General features: G+C 36.3%; 3 protein-coding genes across 6 annotated transcripts; all 3 read right to left on the reverse strand.

The window, feature by feature from the left end:
• Positions 1–272: 272 nt before the first annotated feature.
• Positions 273–3869, reverse strand: LOC111795002 (receptor protein kinase TMK1-like). Its single transcript, XM_023677227.2, has 2 exons — positions 1136–3869; positions 273–962 (listed from the first exon to the last, which is right to left on the reverse strand). Exons 1-2 carry the CDS (start codon positions 3462–3464, stop codon positions 433–435), a joined length of 2859 nt encoding a protein of 952 aa, XP_023532995.2. The 5' UTR covers positions 3465–3869; the 3' UTR covers positions 273–432.
• Positions 3870–7969: 4100 nt separating this feature from the next.
• LOC111777955 (uncharacterized) lies at positions 7970–11480 on the reverse strand. Of its 4 annotated transcripts, none has more exons than XM_087116877.1 (6): positions 10885–11477; positions 10724–10800; positions 9995–10043; positions 9677–9839; positions 8255–8348; positions 7970–8150 (listed from the first exon to the last, which is right to left on the reverse strand). In XM_087116877.1, exons 1-6 carry the CDS (start codon positions 11378–11380, stop codon positions 8109–8111), a joined length of 921 nt encoding a protein of 306 aa, XP_086973003.1. In that variant the 5' UTR covers positions 11381–11477; the 3' UTR covers positions 7970–8108. The 4 variants fall into 4 exon arrangements, with proteins under 4 accessions (XP_086973003.1, XP_086973008.1, XP_086973013.1 ...); XM_087116882.1 differs by having other exon boundaries at positions 7970–8163; positions 10885–11476; XM_087116887.1 differs by lacking the exon at positions 7970–8150 and having other exon boundaries at positions 8252–8355; positions 10885–11480.
• Positions 11481–16053: 4573 nt separating this feature from the next.
• LOC111779077 (voltage-dependent L-type calcium channel subunit) lies at positions 16054–19688 on the reverse strand. The gene is made up of 3 exons (XM_023659136.2): positions 19279–19688; positions 17486–17723; positions 16054–16444 (listed from the first exon to the last, which is right to left on the reverse strand). The coding sequence occupies exons 1-3, from the start codon at positions 19579–19581 to the stop codon at positions 16314–16316; spliced, it is 672 nt and encodes a 223-aa protein (XP_023514904.1). The 5' UTR covers positions 19582–19688; the 3' UTR covers positions 16054–16313.
• Positions 19689–20595: the final 907 nt, after the last annotated feature.

Raw genomic sequence — 20595 nt, forward strand, 5'->3', positions numbered from 1 at the left:
TATCCCTCTTCGGCCTCACATCGACGCTATAGAGCGAAGATTTTTCCTACGGCGAATCATTAAAGTTGTTTACAAGGATAAGGAAGACAACTCCAACCATGCCCTAGTTTGTAGTTATCCCTTTTTGAAGATTATCTCATTTGGGCCCTTTAATGAATACTTGGCACACATTGTAGTCCCATCCACAAATTTCTTTTAATAGACCACCACCACCACCGATCTAAACTCGTTGTATACCTCAAAAAATGGAGCTTGCCTGAAAAGTTTTAGAGTTAAAAAGAGATGATCTAAATAAACCCTTTTCCCTATCTCTTCACCATTTTTTCTGGTTCAATACACAATACATCCATACTAAAACATATGAGAAATCAGTAGTAATTGTAGGGATGAGAACAATTACATATAAACACTATTTTGCATTAGAAATAGTTTTCATCTCCCATCTGCAGATGTGAATGATTCTGCAAACCCGTACGGTCGTGTCGGTATGCTTGTTTGAGTGTTGTCGAAGCTAGGAAGAAGGGACGACGAAGACGATTCCATCTGACTTCTACCTTCATAAGCTTGCCATTTCTTAAGTGCTTGAGGCAACGACATCTCGAGGTCAATGCCATATATATCTTCGACGTTTTGGTCAGTTGGTTTCCAAAACTCGACAAGAGATGACAAGACATTGACTGCATGACCCATGTCTGGCCTTTGTTGTGGCTCCCTAGCACTACAATGACCTGCCAACTCGGCAACGGTGCTGATGCTGGCGAACGTTTCTTCGGTACGATCAATGGTCGAATCAATGGCCTTGTGGAAGGATTCCTTGTTGATTTGCATCCTTCGGAACCAAGTTACAAGGTGCATACTCTCCTCAGGTTGGTTTTCGTCAAGCGCCCTTCTCCCAGTGATCAACTCCATTAGAATCACACCAAAGCTGAATACATCAACTTTAGTCGTTACTCGACCCGTAACTGCATAATAGGAGTTTTATGTTAGTATCGAGTCATCACACACACGAGCTCAAAGAACGTTAACAAGATAATCTAAAGTATTTGCATTGCCATGACGAGATGTGACAAGACGATCCAAGAAGAAACACAACAATGGCAGATATATATCAATAGTTTTCGATGTCGAGAAGTACCTGCATATTCTGGTGCCAAATATCCGAAGGTCCCGGCGATCCTCGTCTCAATAGAACCCTTACCTTCCGGTGCTAAACGCACGAGACCAAAGTCTGCAACCTTAGCCCTCATATCATCTCCAAGAAGAATGTTTGAAGGCTTCAAATCCCTATGTATAAAGCTTTGATGAGCCAAACCATGTAGATACTCAACACCCCTTGCAACATCTAATGCAATGGTCAACCTCTTTGTCCATTCCAAAGGTCTTAATCCTTCTTCTATCCAGTTGAAAAGATGTCTACTAAGTGTACCTTGAGGCATGAACTCGTAGACAAGAAGCTTCTCGTTCCCGTCCAAACAGTATCCGAGAAGAGCGACGAGATGTCGGTGTCGAACTTTTGTCAAAACAGCAATCTCAGACTTAAACTCTGTTAATCCCTTGCTTTTAATCACTCCTGACTCCATTCTCTTCACTGCAATCTTCGTCCCGTCGTGTAATTCTCCTTTATAGACCGTCCCGAATCCTCCCCGTCCCAAAACATTCTCTTCACTGAAATTATTCGTGACGTTTTTCAACACTTGAATCGAAATCACCATGTTTCCTGATTCAACCATTTGAATATCACCAACCTCACTACTATCACCATATCGTGTTTCACTAATAGCACCTACACTAACACTTGATCCAGCAACCGTGATCTTCACACTCTCGTTATCCGAACCCGAATACCGTGGATGAACAACCAACGCGTTCGGGCTTTGCACTTGACTAAATCGCTTCTGCTTCCTTTTATACACACACAAAACCACCAAACCAATCAAGAAAACAACAAACAGCCCTCCAACTACAGAAACCACAATGACACCAACCATGGAATTATGTTTCTTCTCCCCATCTCCCGAGTTTCGACCACCGTTCGAACCCGCTCCCTTCGAGTCAGACGACAATGGAGTGCCATTCATAGAAGAATCACTCGTTTCTTTCCCAATATCAGGGTTGCCCTTAGTGTTAATCATTACATTACTCCTGAAATTTGGGATCCTCCCAGAAAGCTGATTGTTTGAAACATCCAGCTCAGTTAGAAAAGGAAGGCTTGTAAGCTCCTCAGGAACAGAGCCTGTGAGGTTATTATCAGCAAGAACCAATCTTTCCAGCCCTTTAAGAGTAGCAAACTCTGAAGAAATCACACCAGAAAGCCCCATTTTTTGAAAGTTTATAATGGTTATGCTCTGATTCCTGCAAGAAATTCCAATCCATTCATTACAAGGATCATTTCCCTTCCAATTCTCTGCAAATCTCTGAGGAAAACCCATGAATTTCACAATGGAAAGCAATGAATTTACTCGTGAATCACATTCCCCAGGTTTTGACAAACAAAAACTGTTGGAATCATTAGCTAAATCCACAACGACCCCTGTTTTGAACAGAGGAACTGGACCCTGTAGCAGATTATTAGTCAAATTCACCACTTTCAACGACTCAGAATTCATCAAAGAACTTGGAACAAGACCTGTTAACTTGTTATCTCTTAAACTCAAAACCTGCAAATCCTTCAACCTTGAAAAATCCGGTAAACGACCCGAAAACGAGTTCGAATGCAACCAAATTTCACTCAAAGAAGTCATGTTCTGCAAAACATCAATACTCCCACTAAGCTTATTGACACTTTTTTGGCCATTAACCCATAGAGACACCAATTGAGACCCAGAGCAGCTAGAAGGAAGACCCCCTTCAAGATTATTAAAAGCAAGGTGTAAATTAGTCAGCCCTGGAATGTCATCGCCGCAGAGAAACGCCGGAATTTGGCCGGAAACATTGGCGGAGTTGGCTGAGAAGTTTTGTAGAGTGGAAGCATTACGAAGACTCGCCGGAATCTCCCAGGATGAAAAGGGGTTATCGTCGATTTCAACAGCTTGAAGCGAGCTCATTCCGGCGAAGAAATCCGCCGGAATGGAAGTGAACTGATTCCCACTAAGCAAAAGCACTTGCAAAGAGGTTAACCCGCTCAAGCTCGGCAAAGGGCCAGAGATGTTGTTCCATTGAAGCTCTAATCGCTCTAAAGCAGAGAGATTTTGTAGATTTGAAGGGAGCGTACCCTGAAGATTTTGGCGGCCGATTTGTATCCGAGTGACCCGATTGTCGTCGGAACAGAGGACAAAGCTCCACTTGCAGGGATTGGGGTCCGACCAGCCAAGAGATTCCGGCGGGTTTAGACCCTTTTTCAGTGCCAGCATTACAGAGACATCAGAGCTGAGTTCTTGGGGTTTTGCAGAGAGGAAGATTGAAGCGAAGGTTAAGAGATGAACGAGGAGAAAATGGTTGAACCCCAACTGGGTTTTCTTCTCCATGGAAAGAAACAGCAGCAGAACGAAGGACAAGATTTCTCAAGAGAGAGCAAAAATCATTGCATAAAAACAGAAAAACATAGTTTTTTTTGGTAAGAACTCGATTCAAAGTTAAAAATCTTGAAGAACAGATTGGAAAGTAAGGATTTTTGATCCGACCCAATAGAAAGAACACATCAAATAATGTGTTTATGGGATTAGAATGAGGGGAAGCGGAAGCACATGTGGAGGATGGGGCCACAAGCGTAAGAAGAACAATAGGGTGTGTGTCAGAAAGAACGAAAGAACAGCACACAACATGTTGGAATCCAAGTTGGTCTGATTCTTGCTCTGTTTCCTTTACAACCAAAGCTTTTCTTGAATCTTTACAGCTTAATTTTCTGAGTTTTTTTCTTTAAATTTGTTTATTTTCTCTTCCATTGAATTGTTTATGAACATCAAATCAAAGTAACTTAAACTATTTCTATGTCTGTTTGTGCTTCCTTTTTGTTGTTTTGGTTTTTTGTTTTTAGCTTTCCAGCTTCTCTTGATTGGGTATCTATCTGTCTTTGGTCTCTTCTCTTTCACTGCTCAAGAAGTTTTTTTTTTTTTTTTTTCGGGTTTATCAACTTTCCCTTGTTGAAGGGGTAAGATCTTTTATAAACGTTTTAAAAATATTTTTAGAGTAGAAAAATTGTTAAAATATTGAACGAAGAGTTAATGCGTTGGAATGTTATTGTTTTAAACTTAATATAGATAATCATCTTAGTTACGTCCATGTCGTTTCAGGTCATCTGTTAATAAATTTGGTGAGATCCCACATCAGTTGGAGAGAAAAACTAAGTACTTTTTATAAGGGTGTGGAAACCTCGAGACTGATACGTAACCGGTTAGAGAGGACAATATTTGCTAGTGATGGGCTTACTGTTACAAATTGTATCAAAGCTAGATATCGGGCGATATGCCAGCAAGGACGCTGGGCCTCCCAAAGACGGGTGGATTGTGAGATTTCAAGTCCTATTCCTACTTGAGTAAATGCGTTTTAAAAATGGGATAATTTTGTAACGTTTATGAAATATCCAAGGTAATATTACAAATGTTGAAAAAATACATAAATTTAAAATAATATTAAAGTCGACGAGACATTTGATTAACGAAATATACTTTATACATTTGTTCTTAGTGGGGGAATATGTCTCGTATTCTTATGCTCTAATCTGGAGAGCATTTATTATAAACAAATCACTCGTTCTTGTCACTTAAAAGCTATATCTTCATATAACACTTCGATATTTTATTTTAATTTTATGATTCTCGAGTTTCTTAAAATGAGTCGTTACATCACTGTTATGATTATAAAGGGCGATAATTTAGCCATATTTGCGACGCTTTTTAGATTGTCAAGTCTATGTAACAGTTAGCCAAGTTGTTCGGCTACTCTTCTGCTACAATAAAGCTTGTCTTCTTATTCACGATTAAAATTTATTTGACGTTCGGCCGTTTAATAGAATTATCAACAACTCTTGTCAACGTTTTTAGTGGCTTTAGTTGGAGCCAACTCAACTTATTGTCTTTTTGTGTGATTCTCTCCCGAAAGAAACGAGTATAAAGTTGTTGATACGAATACCTTATTGTTTTTTGGAACCATTGGGAACCTTAGAGTGTGTTCCAACTTCTCAAGTTTGTCTTGTCGGACCCGCTAAACATTCACAAATCCTAAAATCTTACAATAATCTAGTTTTACGACTCTTCCATGCTTCAAAAAACGTCTTGGGATATTTTTGGATCGAACTAGTTTAGCGTATTCTCATAATTATTGCACGAGTTGTGTTTAGCAAGTTCAGTTCATTCTTCGTGGAACGTCATTTTTCAAGATGCTCTTGGTGTCTAGAGTTGAGATATGGTCGTCAGCCTCACGATTTTAAAACGAGTCTACTAGGGAAAGGTTTCACACCCTTATAAGGAATGTTTCATTCCCCTCTCCAACAAATGTGAGATCTCACAATCCACCCCGTAAGGCCCAACATCCTCACAGCACACCGCTCGGTGCCTAGCTCTGATACCAATTGTAACATCCCGAGGCTACTGTTAGCAGATATTATTCATTTTAGCCCATTACGTATTGTCGTAAGTTTCATAATTTTTAAAATGCATCTCTTAGGAAAATGTTTTCACGCTCTTATGAGGGAGCGTGTCATAAATTTGCACAAAACTAAATTGTGACGTGATTATTATTTTTTTATTTGTAAATTTGTTACAAGAAAGACAATATATATCACGGGATCTTACTATTAAGTGAATTATGACTTCGAGAGTGGTCGATAATTTGTTCAATAAGATAAATTCTCTTCTTCCTACAATATTAATGTTTAATTAATTATATGTATTTTTAAAAAAATTATTAATTCAAATATATGTAATTATAAATAACTAAGAAAAATCTATAAATATTTTATGGCTCAAAAAATTGCTCAAATTATTAATTAATTACTAAATGGCTCTTTATTTTATTAATTAAATATTTCCAGTCATCATTTTTTTTTCAATTTTTTTCCTTTTTAGTTTTAATTATAACATAAGAAAATAATTTATCTATTTTTCTTTTCTTTTTATTATTTTTGTAGGAGTGCACTAATATCCGTGTTCGAGTCAAATCGAGTAGAAATATGATTTTTAGAATGGCCATACATTCTGAGCTACATTAAGTAGATATGTCATACGGCACGCTCGTGATATCATAAGGTATATGTTGAGCTAATCCGTGAGCTGTCATGTCAAATGCATGTGCCAAATTTGTCTACATAATTTGTCCCCGACTCCTTATTCAGCTCAACATGTGGGTCGTGTAAGGAGTAAATTGTATAACGCTAGAGGTTCAACTGTGGCCCATGCTATCATCCAAATTGAGATGTCATTTATGATGGTAGTACTCAAAATTTGAGGTGTTGTATCAAACTTTTAATTTTTTTCTTAAATAGGGGTATGACGTTCTTCTCGTCTATTCTATTTGACGTGCCTTTTCAAATATTAGTATAACAAAAGTAATTTGAGACGAAGCATTTGTTTTTCAATCTTTTTTTTTAAAAAAAAGAAAGATAATCTATCGATCAAGTGCATTAGTTTGATTGTTCGGAAGTCTCGAAGATTCGAATTTTCACCCCCTCAACTAAAGAAAGATCGGTTCATAAATTATTAAATTTAATATTCAACTAGGTATGTTACGAGATCTCATATCGGTTAGAGAGGGGAACAAAACATTCTTTATCACAGTGTGGAACCTCTTCTTAGCCGACACAATTTAAAACTGTGAGGCGGACCACAATACGTAATGGGCCAAAGCGGACAATATCTCCTAGTGGAGGGTTTTGGCCATTACAAATGGTATTAGAGCTACCCTTGGGGGTGAACTGATATGATAAGGAATCAATAGAAGAGGAATAAGATTCGGATTACCTTGTTGATCGAATATCTCAAAACAAGAACATTGTTTGAGATTCGAATCACTCCACAAGCAAGATCGATCATTTCTAGCTTGAATGATTCTTGTTGATCAAATATCTCAGATACTTGTTTGAGATTCGAATCACTCCACAAGCAAGATTGATCATGTCGAGCTTGAATGAATCTCCAATCTTCCTATTCGATCAGTCAACTCTTCTATTCCTCGAATTAGTCTTTCCATGGTTCGTTGTTGTGCTTCTTCAATCGTGCTTCAGTAATGTCAGGATTGTCGTCTGGATTTTCCATACTTTCCCTTGGGTTGATTTCCATATCATGAACGGTAAGAACCCACATCCGTTAGAGATGAGAATGAAACATTTTAAAACTGTGAGACTCACGACAATACGTAATGGGCCAAAACGGACAATATCTGCTAGTGGTGGGTTTAGACCCTTACAAATGGTATTAGAGGTACCCTTGTGGGGGTGGATTGTAAGAACCCACGTCGATTGGAGATGAGAATAAAACATTCCTTAGAAGGGTATGGAAACCTCTCCTTATTTTAAAACTGTGAGGCTGACGACAATATGGGCCAAAGCGGACAATATCTGCTAGTGGTGGGTTTTGGGCATTACAAATGGTATTAGAGCTACGGGGGTGAACGGCAAGAACCCAGATCGATTAGAGATGAGAATGAAACATTCCTTATAAGGGTGTGGAACCCTCTCCCTAGCAGACGCGTTTTAAAATCGTGAGGCTAACAGTGATACATAACGGGCCAAATAGGACAGTATCTGCTAGCGGTGGGCTTGGATTGTTACATATACAGTACATACGAGAGGTTCTAATTAAAAAATTGTTTGAAATAGGCTATAATATTTAGGTGAGACTAGAAACCTTATTTTGTTCCTAAATTTCAATCATTGACCTTTGAAATGGTAATTAGTGTCTTACTCACGGGTACTGATGAATTAATATTAATACAATAAATACAAATTATACAAATTAGAATATAATGATATCTTAACCACTACACAAGCAAGTCATTAAACACCATAATACAAAATCGATATGCGCTCTCCTTCTCGAACCCTAAATTCTAAACTTTTATATGAATTAATAATGTCTCCAATAGTTAAGTACATAATTGAAAAAAATACAAAGATCAATAATCGAACATTCTTCTCGAGCACACGACAATCAGATTTGCCTAAACCCATCTTTAAATTAGGGTTCAGACAATCCAAATGCAATTAATCTCCCGAACAACTTCTCATCTGAGCTGAATCAAACCCGAAATCAATATTAATTAAATTACTCCTAGAATTATATTAAAAAGAAAATATTATATAAATTTGTGGTTGAATTTATACCTTTTGTTGTGAGGATTTTGGTGGAACTTTTAAAGTTGATGATTGGCCGCCATCCATGTCATGGCAACTCCTCGTTGGTCGACCGTCTCTAACGCTGAAGACTCGCAAAATTAATAAAAATATCTCGATAAAAGTTTCAATAATATCTTTAAATTTAAAAATAAAAAATAAAAATGGAGCTTAGGAACTTTCAAATATTCTAAAATCGTTAATATTTTGTTTAAAAAATACTCTTGAAATTTAAAAAGTGTTCGAATTATATTTTTAATTATTATTATATCTAATAGACTCATATCATTATTAACTCTATTAATTTAATGCACACGTAACACATGATTATAGATTAATTCAATGATCGACTTAACAAAAACCCGTGAATTATGTTGCACGAGGCTAATTTTGGGGTAGCTAGACTAAACAAAGACTCGATTCTCTAACCCTAAGCTTGGTTCCAATAGTTTGCCCATTTTGAAATTACTTCATTTGGGTGAAGTTAAGTTACGTGTCAAAAGATTTTTAATTATTATCTAAAAATTTGTATGTTTAGATAACGAAACACGTCGGAATAAAGTAAAAAGTTAAAAAGAATTCAAACTCGAAACTCAATCTTTTGTGTAAGAAAGAAGCATTGATCTGCTTTTTTGATTGTTTTAGGTAATTTGATAGGCAGGGTTGTGCGATTAAGGGCAAAGAAAAAGGAAAAGAAAGCAAAGGCAGCAGAAGGGCTTTTAAGTTCATGTTATTCTTCTTGTGTTCTTCGTGTTCTTCGTGTTCTTCTCGTTCTTCGCAACATCCATGCAGAAACCAATGTGACACAGAGATCTTTGAATTTTTGATCTTTTGGACGTAAAAATCTATGCTTTTCTTTGTTTGTCAGAACACAGCATTCTTTGGATTTTGTTTCACCTTTAATCAACACAACCCAATTACTTTTTTTTTTATATATAATTTTATTTTTGTTCTTACTCTTTTCAATTAAGGGTTTAGAGGTACGTTTACGTTAAATTAATAAAAATTCGTCTAAAAAAATACTTCTAAGCTTTCAAAAGTTTCGATAATACCCTTAAACTTACAAAGTAAAAAAGGTTTTAGAAATACCTTTACTGTCAATTTTGAATGAAAACGGTTAATACTTTGTTTAAAAATACCCGTGAACTTTAAAAAGTTCATTAATACCCTTTGAAATATGAATTTTAATAAGTAGCATTAAAACCCTTAACGATATTAACAAAAAGTTTTAAGACGTCTTTCCTGTCTATCCTCAGATAGGTTTTATTCCTTTTCAAGTTTTGTCCATATACCAACACTAAATGTATTTTTGACTTTTAAAAAAAAAAAATTATACCGTATTAATGAAACTTTTGAAAAATTAAGAATATTTTTAAAATAAAGCATTTTTAGCGTAATAATTAAAAAAGTTACCTCGTGGAATTCACAGAGAGAACGGGAGTATTGGAGGAAGAATAGCCCATATCCCTTCGAGTCGAAAAAAGTTGCAAGCTTCCATCTCCCATTTCACTTCCTATCGACATTGAGATGGATAACATTTCATCGTCTAGAACACCCGAGCTATCCTCGGACCGACCTTCAAATAAAACATGAAATTTGTATGAGTTGATAGTAAAGTGAGGTAGATGTCCAAGAACATAGGAGGTTGTCCAGCAAATTAGAGGACATTTGTTGGGTAAATGCAATGCAAGAGATAAGGCTGATAAAAAGAAAAGGGGTAAAGGGAATTACCTGGAGAAGCTGCAGGCTTGTCGGTGGTCGTCTTATGAGCACGAAACATCTGCAACAAAAAAAAAAAAGATAATTCATTAATTTAAAACTTAATTTTTAAAGGATTCAAAATGTTAAAAGCATAATTATAATTATTATGTAGAAAGTGGTGTTAATAAAGAGAGATTAAGGATTCAAAATGTTAAAGCATTATCATAATTATGATTTAGAAAGTTTTGATTATGATTTTGATTTCAATTTTGTATTTTTTTCCCACTTTATTATATTCGGGAAAAAAAAAATTGATGACCCGGAAAACCCAATCGAACGTGTATGATTTGGGTTGGTTGATGAACTTATTTCGGTTCAATTAAGAATAGAACCGACCTGAGTTGGTAGATTTTCATGGGTTTTAATTACATGACGTTTTACTCTTATTAAAAATAAAAATTTGAATAAATGACACGAATATCTCGAACCAACCCAATTCAAAAATTTGCGATTCGAACAATTGGGTTGAGTCTAAAAATGTCTCAACCTGACCTATAAACATGAACAATAATTTTCCGTAAGTTAGGGTTTACTTTGGGGGCAGGCATTTATTATGTATTCATTTAGTTGTGGAACCGTGTTCTACTGTTCATGACATCGACTCGAGCAAAGTTTAATTGCTAAAGCATCTCTATTATCTCGTAGATTCAAATTCAAGCTCGATAATTGAATTTATAACGTAATATTTTTAAAAAAAACCTGTAAATGGCTTTTGACGTGAGCCAATGTAAGATCCTTGACATCCATAAGCTCTAGAACAGATTTAGGTGTAGCTCCTGAAAAACAACACAAACAAACCAAACTTTTAGAACGTTGAATCTAAAAAAAAGTAAATGAAAATAAAGCTTCAAAATTGTTACTTTCATGGCCACCAAGAAGCTCAACAGCATGAACAAACTGAGCATGGAGAGTACTCGTCCACCGCATCCTCGGCGCCCTTATGCACCGCCCTCTTGCCATCGGCGACCGACCCGGATCCAATTGGCTCCGAAGAAACGGCGGGGGCGAAGCGAAGGAATGATGATGCTGATGATTATTATTATTATGATGATTGAAAAGCCAAACCCCATTAGTGATTTGATTGAATTTATGAGTATGAACAGCCCCAACTCCATTATTAGGAGGAGAAATTTGAAGGGAAAGATCAAGATCAAGAAATGAAGAAGAAGATGAAGATGAAGATGATGATGAAGATGAAGATGAAGAAGATTGAATATTTATAAAGCTTTGAATGTTGGGCATGTTTTTTTTTTTAAAAAAAAAAGGAAGAAATGATTGAAAAACAAAGAGAAGATATGAGTTTAGGGTTTGATTGGTGTTGTTGTTCTTGGTGTTCTTGTTGTTCTTGAGAGACATGCACAGATATAGAGCAGAAGAGAGAGAAGAGAGAAGAAAATAAAGAAGGGAATAAAGGGGAAAGGCAAAGAGAGTAATAAATATGGGAGAATTCCAAAGGATACTACTTTTATTCCATGTCCCTCATTTCAAATTATTTAGCAACCCATATAATTAATTTGTTGTAATTATTATAGCTCGAGGTTGAGACACGAATACACGAACGTAATCAAAAATGCTCATGACTCGAGCTAAGGCAAGAAAAAGGTAACTATCCTTACTGTTCAACACGAGTTCAACATGAGTTCTAAGTGAAGCATGTTTAACTCTGAAAAGGAAAGTACACCTTGTTAGTATGAGTAGTGAAGTTGTTTTAAATCTTTCTTAGTCGTCCTACTCGCAAGATCGCTCTCATTTAGATGTGGTCTCGATTCATTTATGTATCCCTTCAGTGTCACATAATTTGGGTAAGGAATTGAAAATATTATTTATGAAGGAATTTCACATAATAAACCGGATTGAGCCATAGATTCTAATCAGGGTACCGAGCGAGGTGGTTTTGAGCTACCCCCTTGTTCGAAGGAGGCTGGTTGACCCTTTTCGGAGCAAGCGACATATGCATTCAAATTGAATCAGGAATGTTATAAGTTTTCTTATTTTCATCTAGTATGATTTGGGTCGATATTACATGAGAACGAGATGGTTCTGAACTACCTCCTAAATCTTTCATGTTATGTCACCGAATAGGTCCCTAATTCATAGCCAACAAGGTATAGGGCTAAAAATGTCATTATTCAAGTCACATGAACATTTCGAAATTAAAAAAGGAAAATGTTGGGATTACCTAAAAGATGAAAGGAATGGTTGAAAATGTGAATGTAACAACATTTATAAAAACAAACGACACAAAAACTGAGGCAACCGTGCATAGGACATAAGTGCATACTCAAGTATCATGCATACTCAAGTAACACAAAAATGTTAGGCATGGGCAAATCCTTAAGAACTATCTCGAGTATTAGCGCGAATGGTTAGACACGATAAACCCCGCAAGTGTCGCCATAGAGGAGCCCTCGACGGAAGACCAATTAAGAAGCTTGATGAAGGTGAGAATAGAACAACCTCGAGAGCCGCCCGTTATCATGGGTGAATCTAGCTACTTGAGCCAAGTCAAGAATAGTAGAGATTAAAGACCTAAAAATGAGGAAGGGAAGACCAAAGCCTAGTAGTCGAACCATAGCTGACTCATGGGTTGGCGAAGGCCCATTTGGTTCGACCAACATGTGGGAATGGTCCATAAGATTGACTTGTACCTGAGTTGACCAAATCTTATATTGGTCAACTTTTTTATGGGTCTTTTTCGTTATCCTCTCCAACCGATGTGAGAATTACACAAATTCGACCTCTTTTTGTCGAAATTTGTAGATATTAGACGGTTAAAAGCGTGACAACGACTCCCGTCCTTGTGATTAGGGTGAGAGTATATTTCAAAGGAAAATGAGAGTAGAAGAAGAACAGAAAGGGCCTGATGTCAGTGTTGTGTGTGGTCAACAAATTCAAACACTGCCCCTACCAAATTAATGCCTCAATTTGGCAGTTTGCTAATATACGTATCATCCCTAATTAATGTGCGTATGAACGTGGGACATGTTTTGCAGCTCTTACCCCACCAACAACATTCATCTTTTTTAAAGAAAATTGCATAATCTTTCTTATCTAACTGGTATGAATTTGAGCTCATACGTGTGGTTAACGTTTGATTTGTGAGATCTTATATGAGTTAGAGAGGGGAACGGAGCATTTCTTATATGGGTGTGAAAACCATTCCCTAACAAACACGTTTTAAAACTGTGAGGTTGACAGCGATATATAACGAGCTAAAACAGATAATATTTATGAGTGGTATGCTTGGATGGTTACATATTGTATCAAAGCCAGACACTGGACGGTGTGCTAGCGTGGACGCTGAGCCCTCAAGAGGGTAGATTGTGATATCTCACATCAGTTGAGGAGAGACTCGAAACAATTCTTTTATAGGTGTGGAAACTTCTCCGTAATAGACTAAGATGTTTTAAAACCGTAAGGTTGATAATAATATGTAATGGGCCAAGTGGATCAAGGCAGTAGATTGTGAATCCACCATACGTGACTCGAATGAAAATTCATACTAGAAAAAGTAGCATTACAAATAGTATCATTGTGGGGTTTCTCTCACTAGGATGTGGGTCGGGAACGATCAAAGAAGAAACTAGAAGAAATGTGATACCCAAGTTAAAAAACTCAAAAACTTTTGATCGATCATTCACCTGTTGAATTTTGTAATGAAATGTTGTTGTCGTATCACGAAAAAGATGTCGTTGTCTTGTTCCTTTACAAGAAATAAACAAAAGGGGAGCAGGAAATTCAATAATTTATAATGAAATTTAGAATTTTGAATGGATTAATATAGTATGCTAATATTCAAAGCATTCAAATTAAACTTGAATCATCCACCAGTCACCTTCAATGAGTATCCATTGATTGGACTGTTCATTGATTGGCAAAATTTTGTGTAATAAATGCCACTTTTATTTGTGTCTTTGGTGGGATCACATTTAGTTTTGACACTTGTGTATGAGACATACCCCTTTCCCCAATTGCTTGAATTAAAAGCAATTACAATTATTGGTAGAATCGAAGTTGAATATGTGTTGCATTAGCTACACTGGTGCACGGGTCGATAAGCCAATTCTTGAGCTCCGACCCAACCTAAAGACGATAGCCCAACTTTACTTGTCTCTATGGAAGGCTCGCTCTGGGTAGGTTAGACTCTTTCTTCCCAACCTATTTCATGACCTGTAGGCCTTCTACCTCCATGCGGCATAAAACATGTTTATGATAGCTACGTTCCATTCTTATAGGTATTTGTTAAGCTATGGATAAAACAAATGGGTGGCTAGTTGTTTTCTAAAACTTTGGTGGGTATCATTTATGGGTAAATAGCAATTTCATTTTATTGATTATACTTTACTTACCGTCTCATTAAATTCTATTTACTTGATTAAGGTAATAATTTCTGTATCTCGAAATCTCGTGTAAAATACTGTCTGAATTCTGTCTATCACTATTTCAAGTGGCATTTTTTTTTCTTATGCTTTTAGGACAACAAAGCCTTTAGAACGAAGCAAACCGAATTTTATAAAATGGGTAGGCGGTCTATTTCAACAAATTAAAAAATTACTTGAAAATGCTTACAAAACGTCTAAAGTGCTTTTAGACAAAACGTTATATTAATGTCGTGGCTTCTCTAAAGTTTATAATAGAAACGATTTTCACTTAAGTACTTTTTTTAAAAAAGCTTTTAAATTCAATCCGAGTAAACTTCTTTTACCTAACACGTGATGTTATGAAGTTCGATTGATTTTAAGTAGGAACACTTTTTGAGTCAACGTAGGTCCCAAAAATCACTTGGTCATCATGAATCTTCCATCAACACTTTTTGGACTTCTTAAGACCATGCACAAGCGTAGGTTTTTTATTATTATTATTATTATTAATTATGCATTTTTATCCATTTTCCGACATTTATCTTGCAATATGCTTCATTATCTTGCAATATGCTTCATTATAATTATTGATTCACCCCTTCCTCGAGCACTTTTCAGTAGATGACGTATTGCCCAAGCACTTTTCAGTAGATGACTTATTGCCCAAGAAATATTTAGTTCATATTGAAGCAAAAGCGTTGTTTAATGTTTAACTGGCATTACGTTCATTTAGAACCGTTCGAGCTATTTTTGTTCTGTTGTTAAGCTTTAATTACGTGGGAATAAAAACTCAAAGTCAATGGTTGATTCATTAACCTTTAACCTTTAGCTAACATGTGTGAACATAAATCAACCGCTAAGACATAGTCTACAATACATGATTTTGGAACTATAGTTTCATATCAATATCTTGAAAATTTCTCTTGTTTTCTTTTCTTTTTTTTTCTTTTTTTTTTTTTTTTCCTTTTCTGCATCTAATTTTGAAACAGAAATGCTATGAAACGAACCTTAACGAACACGAAAGATTATTTTTTCTTTTTTCTTTTTTGTACGGATGACCTAAAATTGTAAGAAAATGAACTTTGACCCAACCTTTTTTTTTTCTTTTGGTTTTGGGGTGTATCTCCCTTCTCGTTGCTCTCTTCCTTTCCTCTCCTTTCTTTGATAGAGCAACGTCCAGTGGAGTTTAAAAGCTTACAAGTCATGAAAAAAGAAGCAATGACAGTATCTGAGGAATAAACATTGATAAACTCTATGCCTCACACAACCATAGCAATACTCGGCGTCTACCATTGGAAGGAAGAGAAAGGAACTCTCAATCGTTTGACAAACGCAGTTGAACTTAAAAAACAAGGAGAGAGATAGGAGAGACAAAGGGAAAAGAAATGGTTGTTTTATGTTAGTTGAGCTATATGCTTATATTGACTGCCTAAACTATATTGGTAAGACTTATATTTTGCATCTGGTTAACCTCTTCCACTTAAGATTTACACAATACAAACATAAAATTCATGTTTCTAACCTTGAACTTCATAAATCCAAATTCATTCAATCAGTCATCACCTCATTCGACACTTCAAATTTAAATCCTTGTAAATTTTCACAATTACAGTACATAGCAGTAACTTAAAGCCAAAATATTACTTAGATAATGACAGTTCTGGGAAGTTCTATCTTCAATCTAGATACTTTCATCACCAATAAAGGAACCCATAAAATAGTAGGACTATATTGTATGACTCAACACATTTAACAGAATATTTACATTACAAATACATGCTATGGTTTCACTGCCTAGAACAACTTCAAAGTCAACACAACATATGCAGCAGATCCTCCAAAAAGTGACTCTCAGTAGGGGAAAACACGTGTGCAGCAATAACATACACCAGTTCAAAGCATTCATTTAACTAATCTAAAAACATTACCTAATCTTTGTGGGCACGTCTAGCATGAGAAAATGCTGAAATTGCTGAACTGCCCGCGCTCATCGACTGCTTAGCAATACCAAAACTTTTTCGTATTGCTAGCCATACCACACAGAAGAACCCAATCCAACCTGAATTTTGAAGATGCAAGATGTTAGAGCAAAGAAATAATTGAAGTACGGAAATTCCAATAGTGCACAATTGACACAAGGTCTACTCTCATGAAGACGGACAAAATCAATGGGAAGTCATTGACTAGTGTATGGCTTTGTCTAAATGAAAGCGAAGCAAAACTTCTCTCGATCCGCTAGTTCAATCAGTAGCTTACAACATTTTCTGTTGAGAATTGTTGAGAGAGGAGTCTCACATCGGCTAATTAAAAGGTTGATCATGGGTTTATAAATAAGGAATACTATTTTTATTGGTATGAGGCCTTTTGGAGAAACCAAAAGAAAAGCCATAAGAGCTTATGCTCAAAATGGACAATATCATACCATTGTGGCGATTCGTGGTTCCTATCATGGTATCAAAGTCATGTCCTTAACTTAGTCATATTAATAGATTCAAATGTTTAACAAAGAAGTTATGAGCCTCGAAGGTGTAGACAAAAGTGACTCAAGTGTCGAACAAAACGTGTACTTTGTTCTAGGGCTCCAGAGAAGGAGTCAAGCCTCAATTAAAGGGAGGCTGTTTGAGGGCTTCATAGGCCTCATGGTAGACTCTATGGTGTACTTTGTTCGAGGGGAGGATTGTTGAGAATTGTTGGGAGAGGAGTCCACGTCGACTAATTAAAGGGTTGATCATGGGTTTATAAATAATGAATACTATCTACATTGGTATGAGGCCTTTTGTGGATACAAAAAGAAAAGCCACGAGGACTTATGCTCAAAGTGGACAATATCATATCATTGTGGAGATTCGTAGTTCCTAACATTTTCGTCCGTACCCATAAGCTAAATGCACACAAATGATTCAGAAAACAATTCAATTCGTGGTAGAGAACCCCAACGAAAGAGAAGCAGAAGCATATAGCTAGAAAGCTGCAAACTGATGCACATGTTATTCCTTAAGAGGAGACCGAACCATGTCAAACCAACATGTACACATTCATATCAACAGGTTAAGAGGTTTTAGAGAAACATGGGTTAGATAAGAGTATATATTATTGCTACCTGCGGCGATCACCACTGCTACAATTGCTGAGATTGTTGCAGTGGATATAACAAACAAAGCAACTGTTAATGCTCCGATGTAAACAGCCGTTATGCAAGCAAAGAAAAGTGCCAAGAAGCCTCCAACTGCAGCCAAGGAAACAAGAAGAGAAATAACAACGGCGTTGAAAGTTGCTGCCAGAAAGAATAGCAGAAAGATGAGCAATCCCGTCAATGCAAGAAGAGCAATTGTCCCAACCTGCAGCAATTCCAAATGTAAGTAACAACTAAGAAGGGAGCCTGTGAGTACATAAAAAGGACTTCAGTTTATCTGCGCCTGAAAGATAGAGAGGACTATTACAACAAAAATCTTGCAATAGATATAAAACAGATCAAAGCAGTCAGAGGACCTACGCTACAGTACACGTCATTCATCAGTATCAAACCTATTTGGTACCCTTGACTTTTGTTATATATATACATATATTTTCCAACAGTTGCACCGTCCTTGAGTCGAACCTCAAGAGCCAGAACTTTTTCTTTCCATTGTTAGTAAAATATCTATCAATTTCTCATCATTTATAATCTTTTTTAGATAGAAAATTTTTCATTAACATAATCCTCAGAGATGGGGAGGTGAGATATCAACGACCCATAACAATGCCAAAAGGGTACAAACAACTCTCACAATTGGCACAAATAAAAAATGAGTCAAAATCACAAAGAACTTTGGAGAACTCCATACGGAATCTAGAAATTTTAAAATCTTTCACGTATCTTCTCTATCCATGAGAGTACCCCTAAAACAAAAGGGTTAAATCTTTTCAATAATCACACTCCTATAAGAAGTAAACTTGGCCCTTGGGCTATTAGGTATATCCTTCTAGGCTATGCCCCTAAACTAAAAGGGTTAAATATATTATTCTCTCATGAACAAAAAATTCCATTTTTCCTGTCACCATCTTTGGAACCAAGCACTCCTATCGAAATCAAAGCTCCTAAGAGCTGTACGCAAAGGATCCTGGCCCCAAAACAATCTCAGACAAAACCGCTCCAATTTTACATAGTTGATAGGTCTTACAACAACAGGGAAACCAAACAATGAAACTCAAGAAACTAGACATCAAAAAGAACATATTGTCTATTCAATATGAAACAAGAAAAGAAAAGTCTGAAGGATAGCAAATACTTGAACGAAGTCAAGAATCTTCACTCAATTCATATAGTCAAAACCCTCCATGGTTTATGGAATGGATAGAAAAATGGGCTACATCTTCAGAAGGTTGCTCATCCATTAACAAGGGCAAAGACAATTGGGAATTAGTGAAACACCTAAGTAGCACTCCAGTCTTACAGGTCCAATGCAACGTATGGCCATGGAAGAAGAAATCAACTCCCTCCACAAGACCAAACAGCAGAAGATGGTGGCTGAAAATGAGTTTACAAAAAGAAAGAAGGCTGAAAACATTGGAAAATGGGTCAAAACAAGAGGAAATTACCTCAGCAAATTATTTTCTCCGATCGTCAAAAACACCACCACTCGAGCTCTCACCGCACTTGCCATTGATCAAATTGTTAAACAATATACATTATTAAGAAAAAAAAAAATTCCTACTAACAACAAATCCTGCTCAGATCAATCGTTGCCATTAAACAAGAACCAAAAAACAACAGAGATAATACCATTTAAGCGATAAAATCAAAATCCCCAACAGTCAACTCATATAATCCATTAAGTACTGAATAGAAAGCATCTCAAACAAAATAAACAAGTCCAGACAACCACCATTTTTGGAATTATCAGTAATACTCACGGAGATAACAAGGAGTGCTCTAAGAGGACTGCCCCTGCGAGTCCAGCAAAGAACATCGCGACCAATGTTTCTGCAGGCCTTTTCAACGGCAGGGCCATTCTCAGTGATGGAGACCTTAACGCGCTGGAACAATGAAGAACCCTTAGCTTTATCGGGGGAGAAAACCTCAGCGATCAGACGGCGGAGGGTTTCATAAACTGTCTGATCCATATTATACACTCCTTTGGACTTGTGACTGGTTCTATCTTGTTCTTCAACCGGCACAGTGCCATTCCGATCATCGGAATCGTACTTCTCCGCCATTTTTGAGGGGCTCCGGCGAATCTCGTGAATCAATCAATAGTGAAACTGTGTGCAGAGTCCAGAACTCGGGTGTCGACTTTTCGATGGATAGATGTATTGCATTTGATTGACCGGCAATTAAGCAAATTCTTGGAGCCCCACGTGGCACGTGCACATTTATAATGACGACTGAGTATTTAACACGTGTCATTTAAGAATGACTTGATATAATATCAATTTATTCATAGTTTAGATCAATCCAAATTTCCTATATTATTATTATTATTATTATTATTATTTATTATTATTATTATTATTATTATTATTATTATTATTATTATTAAATAAATTAGAGTTTGAATGTCCACTAATACTTTTAAAGGAACCATTATTTATAAGGGTGTAGAGACTTTTCCCTAGTAGAGGCGTTTTTAAACTGTGAGACTGACAATAATTCGTAATGGATCAAAGCGGATAATATCGGTTGGCAGTAGACTTAGCTCTTTTATCTAGAGGCATGAAAGTATTCTCTACCCTCCAATTTGAGTTTCTTGTAACTCCGCCCTATGTTAGGGTTCTTGGAATTGAAACCAACAACCTTTCAGTATTGGCTTTTCGGAGTAGCGTTGATCGTTGATCTTTTCGGATAGTGTCTTACCTGTAACATACCTAATGATCATCGTCACGACATGATATCATTCTTTCATATTTAATCCCTTACGTGATATCAATAATCAAATATGATAAGAATCTCGAGTCTCTCAAGGAAAGGGTATGGTTTGGATGAAATTTAGAAAGTTTTTACGTCTTTGTCCCTAGGAATCGGAAGGACGTGAGTGTTTAACTCTACCTTGTAATCGATTATATATCTTAATAAGTTAAAATATAATTATATTTCATCGATTTTTAATTATATTAATGTAATATACCAAAAAAGAACAAATAAATTATTATAAATAATAAAAACTTTAGACAGCGTGTCAAACCCATGCCTACGTGTCTAACCCTATTTATTAAGGCTTCAATTTGATGATC

The sequence above is a fragment of the Cucurbita pepo genome, chromosome 1, assembly GCF_057944985.1.
Source record: "Cucurbita pepo subsp. pepo isolate OVF chromosome 1, ASM5794498v1, whole genome shotgun sequence".
NCBI lineage: Eukaryota > Viridiplantae > Streptophyta > Magnoliopsida > Cucurbitales > Cucurbitaceae > Cucurbita > Cucurbita pepo.